The following is an 18,055-nucleotide window of genomic DNA, read 5'->3' on the forward strand; positions in this document are numbered from 1 at the left end:
GTGCAGGTGGAATTCAGCTGCCACCCATCTGCCCTTGAGATGGGATGATCCCAGATTAGCCTTCTGGGCTGAGTCACAGGGATCATAGAAGTGGGGTGGGAACCAGGAAGAGGCCTGGAAGGGAGGAAGGCTTGGCTTGATGATGCTGGCTCCCAGTCAGGGATATGAGTGGCCTCTAGAAACTCAGAAAAAGCCAAGAAATGGGCTGTCTCAACTGTGTGGAAAGGAACTTGGCCCTTCTGGTGCCTTGCTTTTAGAGTAGTAGGATATGTATTAGATTTCTGACCTCTAAGTCTACAAAACAGGGGCCATGGCTGTAGTTCAGTGCAGTAGTGCTTGCCTAGCACGCAGGAAACCCTCAGTTCGACTCCCAGTACCTCGTACACTGGGCGTGGTGGCACACACCTGAAACTCCCACACTTCATGCTCATCCTCAGTTACCTAGGAGTTTGAGGCCAGACTGGGCTACAAGAGATCATGTCTGTCCTCCACCTATCCCCTTCCCCCAAAAGGTCCAGCAACATGGTTTAGCGAGTTAAAAGGCTTTGCAGCCAATACCGATGACCTAAGTGTAATCCCCAGAACCTAGGGTGAAATGAAAATTGTGAGATTTTTATCTTACAGTGCGTGCATGTGTGCGTGCGTGGGTGCGGGCATGTCCATGTGCCACAGCTTGCAGATACAACTCAGAAGATGAACGTATGGCAGTCAGTTTTCTGTTTTTATCATGTGGGTCCTAAGGATGGAACTAGGGTTCTCAGGCTCGAGAGCAAGTGAGCTCATCTGCTGCACCTTCTCACACCCACTCTTCTTTATTTCCTATGGAAAAAGTAGTGCACCATAGGCACGGCCCTGCACTTGGGTTTGTGTGCTTTTCAGGACATCATTTGTGTCCCTGCACAGTGACCTTGGCCATTTTTCATTTATTTTATAGCTATCTACTTCTGTACTGGTTTGTTTGGCCATTCTCCTCTGTGTTTATTTTCATTATTTTTGCAAGTACAAATGCTGCCACAATGAATGGCCATGTGTTTATGTATTTTCTTTTGGGAGTATGTTGTCATGAGAAATTTCTAGAAAAGAGCTTCTAAGATATTCCATCCTGACTTCCCAATCACGTGTGTAAGAGTCTGCCTGTTTCTCTAGCTCTGACAAGTACTGTCAACCATTCAATGATTTTTCCAGTCTGATGGGTGAGAAATTATATCTTGTTATAGTTTTCCTGTGCAATCTTTTTTTATTATGAGTGAAATTGTATGTGTTTTTATATGCTTGGGGACCATTTTGTAATTTTGTGAGTTGCTTATATCTTGCTATTAGAGTTTTGGATACACATGCACATGCACACACATACCCCACACACACACACACACACACACACACACACACACACACACACACAGAGAGAGAGAGAGAGAGAGAGAGAGAGAGAGAGAGAGAGAGAGAGAGAGAGAGAGTGTGAGTGTTTAAGCATTCTTTAGCCCTGGGAATAATTGGCCCTTTCCTGTAGTATATACTGCTACCACTCCTGCCTTGTCTCTGAGCTAACTCAGGCTGATTGACACACTGTAAACGGCGTGGCCTAAACAATTGACATTTATTTCCTCCTGTTTTGGAGGCTGGTAAGTGCCAGGTTAGTACCGTTGGCTGATGTGGTTCCTGGTGAGACTGATTTCATGACTGGCTTCTCCCCAGGTCCCCACGTGACTGAGAGAAGCTACTATTGTCTTTTACCTTCCTAGAAGGACCCTTTTAGATTAGGGCCCCACCCTACGACCTTCCTAAACTGATCTCTTTTGCAAAGGCTAGGTTTTCTTCACAGTTCGAATGTGAAATGTCTATCCCTGCTTCCTGTCCCGTCTCCGCCTTCTTTCTGTTCTGCTAAGATATGAAGAGGAGTGTGTCCTGGCTGCCGCTTGTGCCACCGTGGAGCTGCCTGCTCCCGTGCCTTCTCCAGGGCGACTGTACCCCCTTAGATTGTGTGGTGATTTGTGTCCTAGTTGGTGGAACTGTCTGGGAAGGATTAGGGGGTGAGGCCTTGCTGGAGAAAGTGCATCACTGGGAGGGCGCAAGCTTTGAGGTTTCAAAAGCCCATGACGTTTCCAGTTATCGTTCTCTCGCTCCTGCTTATGCATCGGGATGTGCACACAGGATCTGCTCCAGCACCAGACCTGCCCGCCTGCTGTCTTCTAGTTTATGAGCCCATGCCGTTCACATTGTTCACTGGAGCCTGTAATTTACATCCGTGTCATAGTTCCGAGGGTTCTCTTAGATGAGTTAACACCGTGTGGCTGATATTTCGGTGCCATCCTACGTAGCTTCCCCTCCCTAATCCCCCATGTCCCACTTACCCTCCCTCCCCTGTAGTCTCTGTTTCTCAGCTCCCAAGCCCCTCTGATCCTCTCAGCGTTTCTATGTTCCCGTCTCCTGTCTCCATGCTCCTGTCTGTCCACAGTGTCACAGAGTTGGGAGCACACACTTTTGAGCCTTTTCCTTTGCCGAATTGTCTTCTGACCTGTTTATTGAGCCGTAGCGTCATGCATCACTGTGAGGGTCCGGCACAGCAGGTTCACGTGGATTCCCTCCTGCCATGACCAGCCTGGGGGAATAACTTCCACTCAGATGTGCTGGGGACCTTCGCCATGCTTCCCTGTGCTGTTTCTCAGTGGACCGAGGACGGCTGTAAGCAACTTACCCTGCAGTGAACACTGAAGGCCATTCACATACAACTTTATTTTCCACGTGAACTTGTATGCTAACTCCTGACAAACTCTGGCTGCAGTTCTTACTAGGCTGCCTCTGCAAAGAGTTAGCAAAGAGCTGCAACCAAACGGTGCCCAACCCTTCAGGTTGCCTCTGCCTCTGCCCTTCGAATCTGTTTCCTGTGATATGGAATGGCTCCAAATCTGGTTTATATGGTACTGTATGCTTCTGGTCTGTTCCTAAGGATTTGTCTCTGTTCTGATCACAAATGGTGTTCCCCCTGCTATTGTCTCTTCTGGCTGGTCACTGTTTGCTTATGAAGGCTGTGGACTTGAACTTGAGAACTAAGAGGTCCATTAAGAATCCCAAAGTGAGTCGTAGGCCACAGCTGGCCAGGTGCCCGAGTAGACGGGAAGTTCAGGGGCCTCCATTTCTTATTCTCCCCCCTTCCCCTCCCCCTCCCCTCCTCCCTCATTCTATCCATGTGTATGAATACAGGCATACACGTGCCTCTGTGTGTAGAGTCCAGAGGATAACTGGAGGTCAGAGAACTTCTTTTAGGAGTCTTCCCACTCTGTTTTGAGTCTCTGCCACTGTGCTGTGTACTTTACAGCCAGAGAGCTCCCAAGGTATTCTGGTCTCTGCATCTCCTGGTAGGGATGTCCAGCGTTTTATGTTGGTTCTAGGGGTTGAACTCAAATTGACAGACAGGCTTGGACAACAAACACTTTTACCCACTGAGCCATCTTCCTAGTCCTCCAGTTTCCCTTCTTGTCAAATAAGGAGATTTATAACACATTCGTTTTCCCAGGACTCTCTACTTTCAGCAGAAACAAACGTGTGATGTTTCAGCCGCTCCTCCCTGCTTCACTCTGTGGAGTTGGGTTCCACAAGTCCAGGCCTTGTCAAAGCCAGCATTTACCTAACAGGGAGACATCCCACCCCACACCTGTGTGCAGGTGCCCAAGGCCAGGGTCCAGCTCAATGGTTCATTCATCCATTCACTTCACTGACTATTTGCTCATCCCAGGGAATTAAAATTAAACATTTTCTAGGTGGTGCCATTCCAGAGGTGCAGATCACTGGCTTTGGATTCTAGCGTCCAGCAGGATCAGATAGTGACTTGGCACCAGGAGGATGTCGGTGACTCCTGCCTTGGACACAGTGCTATTTGAGCAGCCGGGCTCCAGGGAAGAATAGATGGAGGAGTGTTTGGGACAGAGGAGCAGTATATGCAGTGTGGAGGAGGGGAAGGTCTGTGTGCTGGTGAATAGAGAGATGGCAGGTAGGGCTGCACTGAAAGAAAAAGTGATAGGGAATTGTGGGATGGAATACCACTACGGTCCCTTCGGAGTCAGGAAAGGGTGACACTTAGAGGCCAATGGAAAGGGTGGGTTTAAGGGGGATGGGGAGTGATGTGATCAGTTTTCAGTTTCTTCCTGCCACTTAAGGACAGTATTGGCAGTGACTGAGGACGGAGCACAGGGGGCTGCTTTGGAGACACTGTGACTAGTCCAGAGTGAAGCTGGTGGCATGAGGGCTCCAGTGTCCTGTGAGTGAAATGGGCCCTGATACTGCAGCCAGGGAGTCTGGAGGTGGGGCTCGGGAGCTGGGGGGCCTGGTGGAGGAGCAGGCTTACAGGGAGATACTGGGGAAGGCCTTAGGTTAGAGGAACTTGGTTTATTGAGGTAGCCTTAACAGCAAGTGGTCAAAGAAATGGAGGTTCTGTACTGGGGAACTGACTTTCATTTCACTTCGTTTAATTAATTTCATTTTAATTAATTTAAATGTACTGCTGGGATAGACTGGGATGAGTAGAGGGAGGGGAAATGGTTCATATTGTATGAGATTATAAAGTTATGTTGTATGAGAAAAGAATGTATGTTTAATAAAAGGGGACTTTTTTAATGTTAAAAAATATAAATGTAGCAGTTGTTCTTAGAATATTCCATTGTGGTGTTCCCTTCCCTCTGAAACTAACTGGGGTTAGATTTCCTTCAAGTCATCTGGGGTCATCCTACTCTGCCCCTGGCATGCTGGACATCCTTGGGCAAACCGTTTTACCTCTCTGAGCTTCACTGCTCTCTTCTGTAAAACAGGAAACCTTAGTTTATCTGCCTGGTGGGTGGGATCAAGGCCAGATCTAAACAGGAGGCTGGCCTAAGCCAGGCCCTGGGAGGGTCGTGTGCTGTGGCTTATTCTGCCTGCATTGGACTCCTCGTGATTTCCCCCTGTATAGCACCCAGGAATGACCTCCAGGACTGACCTCTGACCTTCACCTCAGCCTGACCTTGGGTGGGTCCTTCCCCATGTCTGACCTCAGGTTTCCCACTGTTGATCTGCCAAGGGTCCAAGAAGGGAGGCGGCCTCCTGTGCAAGGAGCAGGCGGGCACCACATGCTGGAATTCAGCCTGGGTGGGCTGTGCCACTTCGTCCTTTCAATAGGTTCTGCTGGGGCAGGATCCAAGTCCTTAGACATGCAGTGTGTGACCAGTCCCTCTCAACCCCTGCAGCTTCACACTGACCTCGATCTTTCATTGTTGTTTCTTTAAATACGCGCAAGGTTTGCCGGCTTCTGAACTGTTGGGAAAAACTCATGTTGTCTCATTAAAACTGCATTGTTCACTTGTAGTGAAAGGGGTGGGGAGGCCCATTAAACTTTTATACCTGACATGGAAAACTATTAAAGATTCATAATTGCAATAAAACTCCTTAATAGAACGGGGATGCGAGCTGAGGTGACATAGTAATCAGCAGGGCCTCACTTGGGACCACAAAGTCCATTTCAGTGGGTCCTTGGGGTTCAGTAGAGCCCTAGAGGATTCCATGAAACCTTTTAGTTCTGTGGAGCCCTGGGAAGGATGGAGGGCCAGAAGCAGGAAGCCCTTGGGTTCTTTCCCTGCGTGTCCCAAGAGAATGATCCCATCTCTCTCTGCTCAGCATAGGGATGGAGTTCTTGGCAAACGTCTTTCCCAGCATCCTCTGCTGAGGGATCTCAGAGCTACAGCCACCCCATCTCCATTTCTTCTTGCTTCTCTTTTTTTTCAAACCCTGTCACTGGTGTGAACGGAGTTCCTACAGCATGCATGTTGTAAAGACCAAGGTACAAGGTTAGGGAAGTTCAGGCTGGCCTGTTTGTTTCCTTGTGAGGGTGCCTTGCTGGTAGCCCAGCCCAGCCTCAAAGTTGCGATGCTCCTGCCTCAGCTCCCAAGCACTGGGAATATAGGTGTGTTTCTATGTAGCATGTCTTTCCCCTTTCTCCTCCTCCTTTTTTAAAATTCCAGCAGTATCAGATGATTATCATTTAGAAGATCTTTGAGAACACGATTTTCGCTAATGAAAGTTTTCACTCCCTGAAAGAAATTCAAGTTATTGCTGATGACTATTCTTCCTCTATTGGAACGTGTGTGTGTGTGTGTGTGTGTGTGTGTGTGTGTGTGTGTGTGTAGATAGACAGAGGAACATTTTTCTGTGAGAGGCCTTCAGAGTGTGTCTTTTCTTAAAGGAGGGGTCAGCGCTCCATCGAGGGACTGTGGAGGCTGGGGTACAAGGCCACACACTCAGCCTTGTCATATTCGGTTCTGAGCGGAAGCTGAGACGACAGTAGGAACTTCAGGGTGTCCATGAGGGGAGTTGGTTAGTTGATGCTGAAAGCAGAAGAGGTAGGTATGGCGGAAGGGACTCTGAGGATGGAATAGCAGGATTGAGTTGCCAAGTAAGTGATGAGGGTATCCGAGTAAGCAGGAATTTTCAGAAGGCAGCCATAAGTGCTGAGCACTGATGCACACAATGTGTCCTGTGCTCGAAGTTCATCCTGAAAGTGCCTGTCAGGTACTTCATATGTACTGTCTGAGGTGTGGGAGACTCAGTGGAGGGTGTGCTAGCCCACTCATGGATAGCAACTGCTACTTCCTGAGTTCAGGAAGTAACTGGTCAGTGAGATGACATACACAGAGTGTACGTAGCAGAATCGGAAATTGAGCCCAGACTCTGAGGTCCCCTTCAAAGAACCAGGTTCCCGACGTCTGTCACACATCAGGGTGTTGGTCCATGTATGGACCCATGGAATTGCTTTCAGCTCTTTTGGAGGCTGCATGAGCCACCCTGCTGCCTCTGAGGGCCATCTCCTTGGTGTTCGTGTGTGGGCCCCACATTGTAGGATATGGATCCTGCCTCCTGGTGGCCAAGTTCAGAGGAAAGCAGTGTCCTGTCTGAGCCTGTGTCTCTCACTTTCTCAGAGCTCTAGAACATGAACCTGGCACTGGGTGGCCTGGGGTTGATGGAAGAGGTTTTGTTCTGCCTTAAAATGAAGGACACTCCCATGGTCCAGCTCTCCTTCTCTATCACCAGTGCCAAAAACAGTGGCTGTGGTGACCAATAAAACAAGCTGCCGTCTCTCCCTATGCTCCTGTCAGTGCCCACAGCAAGCCGAGCAATACTAGGTGGTCGGTCCATCACGTTGCCCGTGGACCAGGGTTGAAAGCTCCCTTGCATTGGCTCCAGGGCTGGGCTTTGCCATTGCTGCCACATGTCCTTGTGTAGTGCCTCAGTTTCTCCATGCATAGGAAACTTAAGGTAAGCACTGATGGACATTGTATCTTGGCCCCTTTATTTCTCATCTCACTGTGGGCTGGGAAGAAAAAAAGTCACATCTCCATGAACAGAGCTCCTGGCTTTCGTTTGAGAGGGTGAGATTAATCTACTCCAACTTCACAACATAAGCCAAGGGCAAGAGGAAGCAATGGAGAGACGGACCTGCCCATCTGCCCATCACTGGCTAGCCCTCCCCTGCTTCCTGCACCAGGGTGATGAAGGTGGCAAAGGCAGAGGGTGGAGCCCGAGAACATGGATTGCTGCTGCTTATTCCCGTGTGACTGGTGTCCTTGAGCTTGTCTCTTCTGTTTGGAAGGAAGCAGATGGAGAACCTTGTGTCCTGTCTTGGCACTGGGTATTTCTGTTGGTTCTCACAGTGACCTGGGACTGGCTAGAACACTATGCCCATCCCACAGTTGAGAACACTTGAGGAACACTTGGGGCATAACTTGAGGGAGTGGTGCGACCCACTGGACTACTGTGTCATAGTTGTCCGCCCTCTAAAGAAGGGCTGCAGTGTGGAGACAATTCCCCACCCCATGGAACACACTGAGTGAGGCACAATGGCCTTTCTTAAGAGTGGTTTGTCAACTGGAGAGTCAGAGTGAGCATCAACCCCTGTCCTGACAGCCACTGAGGCTCCTGACAGCCGCTGAGGCATGTGAAGCCTTTGGTCTCAGTTACTGTTCTGCTGTGAAGAGACACCATGACCAAGGCAGCTTTTAAAAGAAAGCATTTAACGGGGGGCTTGCTTATAGCTTCAGAGGGTTAGTCCATTATCATCATGGCTGGGAGTGTGGCAGGAGGCAGGCATGGCACAGGAGCAGTAGCCAAGAGCTCACATCTGATGCATTAGTTACAGGCAGAGAGATACTGGGCCTAGTGTGAGCTTGTAAACCTAAAAGGCCACCCCTAGTGACATGTCTCCCTCAACAAAGGCACACCACTCCCTACTCCCCACTTCTTCCTAAACAGTTCCACTCACTGGAAACCCAGCATTCAAAAACAAACCTATATAGCTCATTGTCGTTCAATACCATACCTTCCTACAAGGAGAGGACGGGAGGGAGTAAAGGAATCTACATAGTGGAGTGACTCGGACCAGATCAGATGCGGGACAGGCATTATGGAGGCCCCATCCCAACTCTCAGACACGGTATTTTTCAATTCAACCCTGGAGGAAGAGGCCAAAAGGGTTGAGGGAATCGGGCTTACAAGTGCCAGTCCGTCTGGGTGACCTGTGTCCTGCTCCCATGACCTCTAGTTCTCCAGCTGGGTGGATGACCAGGAAGTCCTGCCACCTCTGCCTCCTCCCAAAGGGATAGGTTTATCCATCAGACCAGAGGGAGTAATGCTTAGCCAGTCAACCTGAGATTCCAACATGGAGATACCCAGGGTGCAGCTAAAGTGCCCTGTGCTGGACCACTCACACCATAGAAATGGTAGGCGCTGAATCCAAGCTAGGAGGAAGACTGACATTCAGAATTACAGTAGCCCACCAGCCTGGTTCCTGCAGGTGATTTGCATGAACTCTCTCTTGGGCCTGCTAGGCCTAAGCAGTAAGCATCAGGGAGTCCATGGCTGTAGAGTTTCCCATAAGCAAGGTGTGCCACCGAGAGGACTTGTACAGTGGCCCTGGATGTCAGGACCATGCATCCACCATTCTACGCCTGTGCCACTATTTGAAGTTCCCATCTGACAAGTTGACCTATGTTTCCTCTGGCTTCCAGTCCAGCCTCCAAGCCTAGGAATGGGCTTATTCTCTGCAGGCCTTCCCCAGCGGGGTCCAGAGCCTGGCTCTCAGAAGCACGTCTGGACACAGCTGCTCTCCCAGACGAAAGCGCCTTTAATTAAACCGCACACTGAAATAAATTGCGTGAAAAGGAAGATTAAAAGTCACAGCTGCAGAGGGACACTTACGGAAACCAAACACTGGAATGTGAGAGGTGCAGCCTTGGTTGTGGCTTCTGCAGCAGAGGTTGTAGAACAGTGCCATGACACCCGGAGGCGCTGCCTGACAGGCTCCAGGCAAGTGACCCTGGAGAGAGGTGGATTTACCCCTCCAGGTTACAGCAGGCATGGTGTTGTCCTGTCTGTGGGAACGAGAATCTTCTAGGAGAGAAAGTCCATGGAGTCCCCACCCTTCAGGGTGGTCCAGTGCCCCTCCCTGCACGGCAGCGTCTTCCTCCCATCTCTTCTGGCTTTGTTTCAGATTTGTTTTCATTGGAAGGCTGCTGGTTTTGTCTCTGTCATTTTATCTTTTAATCTTAAACACGCTCATTTGTCCATTGTTTTCCATCACAAAATAAAACTGCTTGCTGCCATAAGTCTCCGGCATCGTGTGGGCCTTCAGTGGGAGGCTGGGTGTCTCATTAGTGTGGGTTTTCTTAAACTTCCTTTAGCGAGTTACAGTATCACTGGCATTCTAAAGATTCAAAAGAACGTGAGCTAGGGATAGAGAGACGGCGCTGTAGTTACGAGGACTTGCTGCTCTTGCAGAGGGACCCAGGTTCAGTTCCCACCTGCAATTCTAGTTCTAGGGGATCCCACCCCATCTTCTGTCCTCCATGGGCACCAGGCACACGTGCATGGAGCACACTCATATATGCACATAAAATGAAAAAAGAACGTGTGGTAGATGAGAAATCTCAACAGTGGAATCAGATGTGGAGATGACAGGCATCTCCCTTCCTGCCTCTCGCCCCATCCTCCAGTCAGTTCATCTGATCCCGGTCTCTGAGCTGGCTTGCTTCTGATAGGGGCACTTCGGGGAATGTCATGGCAGACCTACTGTCTAAGTGACAAGAGCTGGACTCTGGGTTGGAAAGCACGTTGTCATTTCCTTCTCATGTGACCCTCAGGCGTCACAGCCTCCCTGAACCTCACTGACCTCATCTCAGTCTGGCAGAAGAGAGCTGGGATGAGGTCAGCCCATGTGACAGTTCTGGGTCTTGGCAGGTTGGGGACCAGATTCTGGAGGTGAACGGGCGGAGCTTTCTCAGCATCCTGCATGACGAGGCAGTGAAGCTGCTCAAGTCATCCCGGCACCTCATCCTGACCGTGAAGGACGTCGGGAGGTTGCCCCACGCACGTACCACCGTGGACCAGACCAAGTGGATCGCCAGTTCCCGGATCGGGGAAAGCATCACCAACTCAGCAGGGTCTGGCCTCAGGAACGGGGTTCCGGGATCCTGGGGGGCCTTCTGAGAGTCATTGCTCCTCTCATGTGCCTCCATGGGACTCCCAGTCTGGTGTTCTCAGCCTGAGATCCACTCCACTTGTGGGCACTGGTGTGGGCCCTTCCCCTCCTCTCCTAGCCCCACTGTCCTCACAGAAAGCTGAAGTGCAGCACACAGAGCTCCTGTCTCTGCCTTCTGAACTGTGTGCTTAGAGCATCCAGGAGCTTCTGAATGTGGGCTCTGCTCCCCATCCCGTACTGCGGAGAGGACCCCACTAGGTGCTTGGGACGAAGGAATCTCAGAAGCCCAAAGCAGGCCCAGGGGCCAGGTGGCTGTATGCCTGCTAGTAATGTAACCTGTGTCACCTGTGGTCCCCACCAGACATCTCCACCTGGTGGCTGGTGACTCCTGGTCAGACACTCAAAACAGTATCTTACTTCTCTCCTTCATTCCCTTCCTTTCTCCTGCATAGTGTTACACGTATCTAAAGGGCTAGTATTTTTAAATCAGATTTCCCACTTAAAAACTTGATTTCTGGTTATTTCTTAAAATTCCAGACTCGTACAGCATAAGCCTACATTTTCTCATGAAAATGCGATCTAGAGCTAAGGTGTCCCTAAAGTTTCCCCTGGGGGTTTCCAGTTTCCCCATCGTCCTAGGGGATGGCTGACCCAGATCACCTGTCAGAGGTCCTTTATTCTCCTCACACCTGTGATTCCCGACTCTGTTGCTCTCATGGCAGCCGGAGAACTCTGAGTCCCGTCTGGACAAGGAGCATTCAAGAGGCTACCTTGCATGGTGTGGCAATGCTGAATATGTTGCTAATGGGGAAGGCTCAAAGCCATCTGTAGGTCTCGGGGCTCACATGCCCTGCAGAACCCCTAAGCAGTGGCCATGGTACTTAGATGTGCTGAGGTCACAGGCATGTGCCACCACGCCAGATACAAAGCCTGGCTTTCCCTCTCCAACAGAGCCTTCCCTGTGTGCACCTCATTCCGTGCACTAACGTGCTGAAAGGGGCTTGTATCTCTCCATAGGTTTCCAGGGGACCTCACAGAAGAAGGGACAAACAAGGTAGGTGTCTTTGCATGACATGTCTTAGGGTTTTACTATTGTGAACAGACACCATGACCAAAGCAAGTCTTATGAGGACAACATTTAACTGGGGCTGGCTTATTGGTTTAGAAGTTCCATCCATCAAGGCAGGAGTATGGCAATGTCCGGGCAGATACAGGGCTGGAGGAGCTGAGAGTTCCACCTCTTATCCCAAAGGCAGCTAGGAGATGACTGGCTTCCAGGCAGCTAGGACGACAGTGACACATCTACATCAATAAGGCCACACCTCCTAATGATGCCACTCCCTGGGCTAAGCATATTCAGACCATGACAGGATATCATCAGCATCTTCTTCTTCTCCCCTCAGATCTGAGCAGAGTGTGCCAGGGACTTGTACATTGTAGGGAGCTTCAACCAAGCCATCCAGCTAAGCACCCACTGTGTTGGCCTTAGGTGTAAGGGCAGTGAACAGAAGTTACCAGGTCTCTAACTTCCTGGGGGTCACAGACAGTGGAAGACTCACAAATAAAGACAGTGTAAGCATGCAAACAAATACCGGGTTAGACAGCCCACCGGTAACCATCAAGGCAAGGCGGCATCAAGGAGGAGTGTGAGTTGAGCCACTAAACCTGGATGGGACACAGAGCAGAAGTTGAGGTGCGGGCCATGACAAGGCAAGAGCATGCTCCAGGGTTAGCGGGAGAATAGAATTGGGGAATGTAGGGTTAGGAACAGAGTGACGGCCCAGGCTGACCTGTTCTCACAGGCTCTGGGACCATGGAGAGGTAGAGGCACCAAGCACCTTGTAGGTAAACAGAAAGTCTGTGTTTCCAAGATCATTTTAGATAATCTTGGCAAGATGACAGGGTGGGCCAGGGAATCTGAAGAGAGACTGGGTGGCATCAGCTGGTCAGTGGTGAGGCCCACCTGTATAATTTGGCATGGGTTAGTGGTATAGATCTGAATTGTAATTTAGGAATGCAGGGACTCTTATCACACCAGCTTACTAAGAGGGATGTCGAAGCCCGGAGGATCACAGTGTGTGAATGGATGGGCTCAAGGATACACAAGAGGCAACTATGAAAGTGCTAGGGGAATGGCACCACATGATCCACCGTTCCAGGACGATGGAGCGACTCCCATGTGTGCGGAGACCATCATCGCACCTCTAGAAGCCACAGCTTCCCCTCTGCAATGATGCTCCTGGCTCCGCCAGGTCCTCTGGCTCCCCAGCAGCCTACAGTCCTCTGACCCGTGTCCTTCTGTCTTTCAGCCAGGATTTTACAAGGGCCCAGCCGGCTCCCAAGTGACCCTGAGCAGCCTGGGGAATCAGACACGTGCACTGCTGGATGACCAAGCCCGGCACCTGCTGACAGAGCAGGAGCGAGCCACCATGATGTACTACCTAGACCAGTACCGTGGTGGCGCCATCTCTGTGGAGGCGCTGGTCATGGCGCTGTTTGAGTTGCTCAACACACATGCCAAGGTGACTTGTTCCTACTGTCCCCTACCCCATTACCAAGGTCCTTGTCCCAACTGAAGCCTAAGCAGCCTCATCCTCCAAACAAACAGACTTCTGGGGACAGGGACAGAATACAGTGGTTATTGTCATAGGATACTCTTCACAAGCAGGGCCCAGGGTGAGGGGCCAACCAGAGAAGCATGCTCAGGTAGAAGCCTGCTTGTGGGTCAGACACTGCTGAAAGGAAGAAGTAACTACATGCAGTGTGATTTCGGGTAAGTTTAGGCAGGCCAGAGGAAATACTGTGTGTGGACAGACGTGATTCAGAGGACCACTCTAGGTGGAAGGGACAGTTAAGGGATTGGTGTCCTGAGTATGCTAGTGTGCTCAGGCTGTTTGTCACGTACACATGCTGAGAAGGAAGAGTTACAGAGAGGAAAGAGGCAGGTGATGCTGGACCTAGCGTTTGAGTAAAGATACTTGGATGCTCCCTCAGGGACACAGGAGAGCCTCGGAAGATTCTGGAGGGCAGAGCAGGCTTGCATGCAGATCACTCGAGAATAGAGGCACCTGTCCCACCTGCTGGCAGGGTTCTCTACTGAGTGTCTGAGTGTCCGTTTTGTCATGCCCTCCCCTGCAGTTCTCACTCCTGTCTGAGGTGAGAGGCATCATCTCACCCCAAGACCTGGACCGCTTCGACCACCTGGTGCTGAGGCGTGAGATCGAGTCCATGAAGGCGCGGCAGCCCCCAGGCCCTGGTGTCGGAGACACCTATTCCATGGTATCCTACAGTGACACTGGCTCATCCACAGGCAGCCATGGCACCTCTACAACTGTCAGCTCGGCCAGGGTGAGCCACCCCTGCCCTAGCCTTGGTGAGAAGGTCAGGGCATGGTTAAGATGTCACCTTTCCCTCATGAGCCTCAGGTTCCTCAACCGTGAGAGCTTGGTTATTGTGGAGTACCCAGTGCGTGCTGGATAGGCCTTCTGGGGCTGTCGGCCCGGGGATCCAGGGGAAGGTTTTCTAAGAGCTATTTATGTTAAGGGATGGTTAGCAGCCAACACAATGTCTCGGGGTTAAGGGCGCTTGCCACTAACCCAGTTCAGTCCCTGGGACCCATATGGTAGGGAGAGAGAACCAATAAAAGTTGTTGTCCTCTGATTACCACGTGTGCGCGCGCGCGCGCGCGCGCGCACGCACGCACACACACACACACACACACACACGCTAAGAATATAATAAAGATGCAAAGAATAGTTGGAGAAAATGAGAACTACATAATTGCAGTTCACGGGGAGATCGGACAGGGAAAGCATGGTGTTCAGCTCAGGGGCAGCACTAACACAGTGTCAGTCTTGGTGGCTTGGATTGTGGTTCTGGGTTTCACCGGAGGCCACCTGTTGTCCATGGAGCCCGAAGCCTGGCTTCGCTTTCTTGCCAACTCAGCAGCCCCCAGAACAGCATTCAATCTACACTGGAATGTGTTTCTACTCCCAGGATTCTCGAGGGCAAGCCCCTTGGGTTTTTTTTTTGTTTGTTTGTTTGTTTGTTTGTTTTTACTTTGTTTATGGTTTATGATTTTCTTTTCTTTTGAGACATATGCAGCCCCGGCTGGCCTGGAACTTGCTATGTAGACTGGGCTGGCCTCAAACTCACAGAGATCTACCTGCCTCTTCCTCCTGAGTGCTGAGAGTAAAGACACACGTGCCACCACGCCTGACAACAGATGCCTTGTTTCTTATCTTAGGGGACAGCCAGGTATCCTATGGGAGGAAGAGTCAGGTGGGCAGGCTGCAGGCCTATAGGTGGTGTAGTCACCCTTGGAAAGGGAAGGAAGTGTCAGTGGCTCTGAAGTCGGAACTCAGACAGTGCAGAGGCAGGCTGGGGCTGCAGGAGGAATGAGCCACCCCTCAGAGAGCTGTCCTCACTCCTACAAATTCTGGCTTCTCATGTGGCTTTCAAACTAGGACTCCAGGGTCAGGAGGACCTTAACCCTATCTCCTTCATCTTTAAAGGTCCTCTACACTACCTGAGGTGGCCCCAGAGAGACTACCATGTCTCCTCCAGGGCTCTGCATGTGCCAGCAGCTGTTTTTCAGGCCCCTGGAAGTGCAGGTTCCTTCCAGGACAAGGCAGAAGCCCCACTCCCACTTTGCTGGGTTTGCTTCAACCACAGGCTTTGATGCACACCCTGATGAGGTGACTTTAGGCTGTGGGCCCTGGTCTGCATTCTGCGTCTCTCCCAGTCTGGCTCTTATGACCTTGGCCTTAAAATGTCCACGTGCAGCTTCAAGAACCACAGAGCACAGCTCTAAAACCCAGAGAGTTAGATACAGGCTACAGTTCTTGGGAAGGCAGGCTCACAGGGAGAGTATCTTCTAGTCTAGGAGGCACCAAATCTGGGTTTAAGTCCTGGTCTCCTTGTGCCTCAGCTTCCCCGTGAATGAATTGTATAAGGTCCTGCTAGCTCAGGCTGAAACAACCTGAGGACCCAAAGGACAGAACAGGGTGTAGGGCATGAGGAACTGAGAGCCATGTGCCTGGATAGAGCTCTGCAGAAAGCAGGGACTTCCCAGCTCCAGCCCAGCAGTGACCTTTCCACCCTGAGAAGTCTTTCCTCTGTTAGCGATAGCACCAGCAAGGACCCATTGCACACTGTGCACCCTGGGCGTACACAGCAGAGCTCACATCAAGAGTGGTTTTGTACAAGCAACCTCAGAGTATATGGGAGAATACTCTGAAGTCCCCTTTTAAGTTCCTAAACCACCCTCCCCCAGCTCAGAATCTGTGACCAATCAGGGTACCCAGGACTGTTGGAACAGGAAACACCCCATCCCACCCCCACTCCCACCCTCACCCCCAGGCAGAGAGGAGCTCCAGGGGAAGGAGTCTAAGCGAGTCTTACAGATAAGGAAATCCTGTTACCTCTCCACACCTCAGCTCAGTTTCCCATCTTAAGGGGAATTATTTTGCCAAGTTCCCAGTGTGTAGGGAGAGCAGAAAAAGAAAGCCCTCTTGGGCCCCAATGAGTACTGGAGTCAGTGGACCTCCACCGCTGCCCTTCCTGCTTGGGCAACCCCCTTGGAGATGCACGCATCGAGCCTGTAAATACTCAAAGGCCCTGGAAAGCAATGGGCTGAGGACTGCTGGCCCTCCTTTTTGCCCCTTCCCAGGGACTCCCCTGAGCACTATTTGAAGCTCAATCTTAGGTCTGCAGAAGGTCCCTGAGGACCTCGCCTGCTGGATCCAAGTCTCCGAGCAGATTCCCCCTAAATCACTGCCTGTCCTCGGCAGGTGTGACCTTGGACAAACTGCTCCCTTCCAGCATGCTTTTCCGTGTGTGAATGGAAATGCTGGCACCAAGCCTGCCCCAAGTTGCTGACCTATGGAGACCCCCCAGCCCCAAGGATAAAGTTGGCTTCTCAGAGCAACAAGGCCTTCCTTCCGGCTTCCTCTGAGGACCCAGTTGTTCCCCTCAATAGGTGTATGTGTGTGGGGCAGGGGAGGGGTGTGATACTGAGGCCTCTTGATTCCCTGACTTCATTTCATGTATTTTTCTTTCTGCCTTTTGCCCATTCACCCTCCCTAGGAGCGGCTGCTGTGGCTCATAGACCTGATGGAGGTACCGTCCTTCTGCAGGGGAGTCTGGGAGTCCCTTAGGCAGGGCAGAGGTGGGGGCTGAGCCCTTCCTGTTGGCCCTGACCTCTGCACTTGTTCTGGCTGGGACTGGGTGTTCTCAATGCTCAGGCTGTTTCCTGGTCACCACCTTAGAAGTGGCCTCAGGCTTTGGAGAATGACCTCTATCCAAATCCTGGCTTAGTCCCGTCACTTGCTGTGTGTCCCCAAGAGTGGTTCTGCCTCTCTGAGTTTAGACGTAGATCCATAAAAGGAGGGTGATCATTGCTGCACTATGCAGTAGAGAGCACAATCAACCTTTGCACATGTCATGGCCTCTGCCTGTCTGGAAGGTTCTCCCTCCCACCTCCCATGCCTGTACCATTAGCTCGGATGGCAGATCTTACAGGAAGCCTTCCGTGACCCTCTTGAAGGAGTGACCTCCAGCTCTTGGCTCATTGTACTTCCATGATCAGGAGAGGTGTAATCAGTGACCCCTACTTGGTCACCTGTGGTTTACAGAAGTGACTGTATCTGTCACTGCTGGATCCCAGGAATTCAGCACACACTTCAGCCTGTGTGAGTACCGGAGCCATTATTGTTACTAATAGCTGCGACCTGTGGAGCAGTCTGTAAGCATTCTCTAAGATGCGGTCCCAGCATCTCTTAAACACGTCTTCTGTGGCCTTCCCAGTGGCCATAACCGCTAAGGCCCTCAGGGTACAGAGGACACTGAAGCTCAGAGAGGACGAACAGCTCCTCCAAGTCACACAGCTTGCTGGCGAGAGACCAGTCAGGACGGAGTCCCTGGCCTGCTTGCGTCTGTGTGGTGTTGTGAAGCCTGTCCTCTGACTCTGGCTCTTCCTGAAGTTGTTTCCTGAGCGTCACCTAGCAGTCAGTCTGTCCGTTGGTCTATATGCCACCTGTCTTTCCCCTCCCTCGTCTTCCTTCCTTTCTGTTAATCTTTACCGGTGCATGCCATGTGCTGTGTGCAGCCCAGGTACCACAGGGCATCGGAGAAAAATAAAGATGCTGTTCCAACTGGAATTCAGAGGCCAGCAGGAATGACAGAGGACCGAGATGAGTGGCTGGCACAATAAGTGATAAGAGCTAAATAAAATAGTAAAGGGGGCAGGGCACCTGGGGCTGGGGAGGTTTGGCAAGGAACACTTGAGGAAGACAGCAGGAACAGCATATGCAAGGGTCCTGAGGTCTGAGCATGCCTCCTCCATATACACACTGTCCAGGAGGGAAGTGGGGCCGGAACGTGACAAGTACAGAAAACAGAAGGTCATGTGCTGAAGAGTTTGACTAGGAACAAGATGAGGCCCCTGACCTGGGAGGACATAGTCTGGCTTATCTGACTATTGGATCTCTGATTATTGAGAATAAACAAGGAACTCACAGACACATTCCCAGGAATTACCCAGGATTCTGTGGCGATGGT

General features: G+C 51.1%; 1 protein-coding gene across 5 annotated transcripts in view; it reads left to right on the forward strand.

Annotated features, from left to right (window-relative positions):
* Whrn (whirlin) overlaps positions 1 to 18,055 on the forward strand; it is an 82,992-nt gene that overhangs the window by 51,712 nt on the left and 13,225 nt on the right. For 4 of the 5 annotated variants that reach the window (XM_032903045.1, XM_032903020.1, XM_032903028.1 and 1 more), the window contains 4 exons: positions 10,255 to 10,457; positions 11,513 to 11,549; positions 12,805 to 13,017; positions 13,634 to 13,843. In XM_032903045.1, the coding sequence (XP_032758936.1) occupies positions 10,255 to 10,457; positions 11,513 to 11,549; positions 12,805 to 13,017; positions 13,634 to 13,843 (663 nt within the window). Of the gene's footprint in view, positions 1 to 10,254; positions 10,458 to 11,512; positions 11,550 to 12,804; positions 13,018 to 13,633; positions 13,844 to 16,582; positions 16,616 to 18,055 lie in introns of all 5 variants that reach the window. The other variant, XM_032903054.1, reaches the window with a different exon arrangement.

This window comes from Rattus rattus, chromosome 1 (genome assembly GCF_011064425.1).
Source record: "Rattus rattus isolate New Zealand chromosome 1, Rrattus_CSIRO_v1, whole genome shotgun sequence".
Lineage (NCBI taxonomy): Eukaryota > Metazoa > Chordata > Mammalia > Rodentia > Muridae > Rattus > Rattus rattus.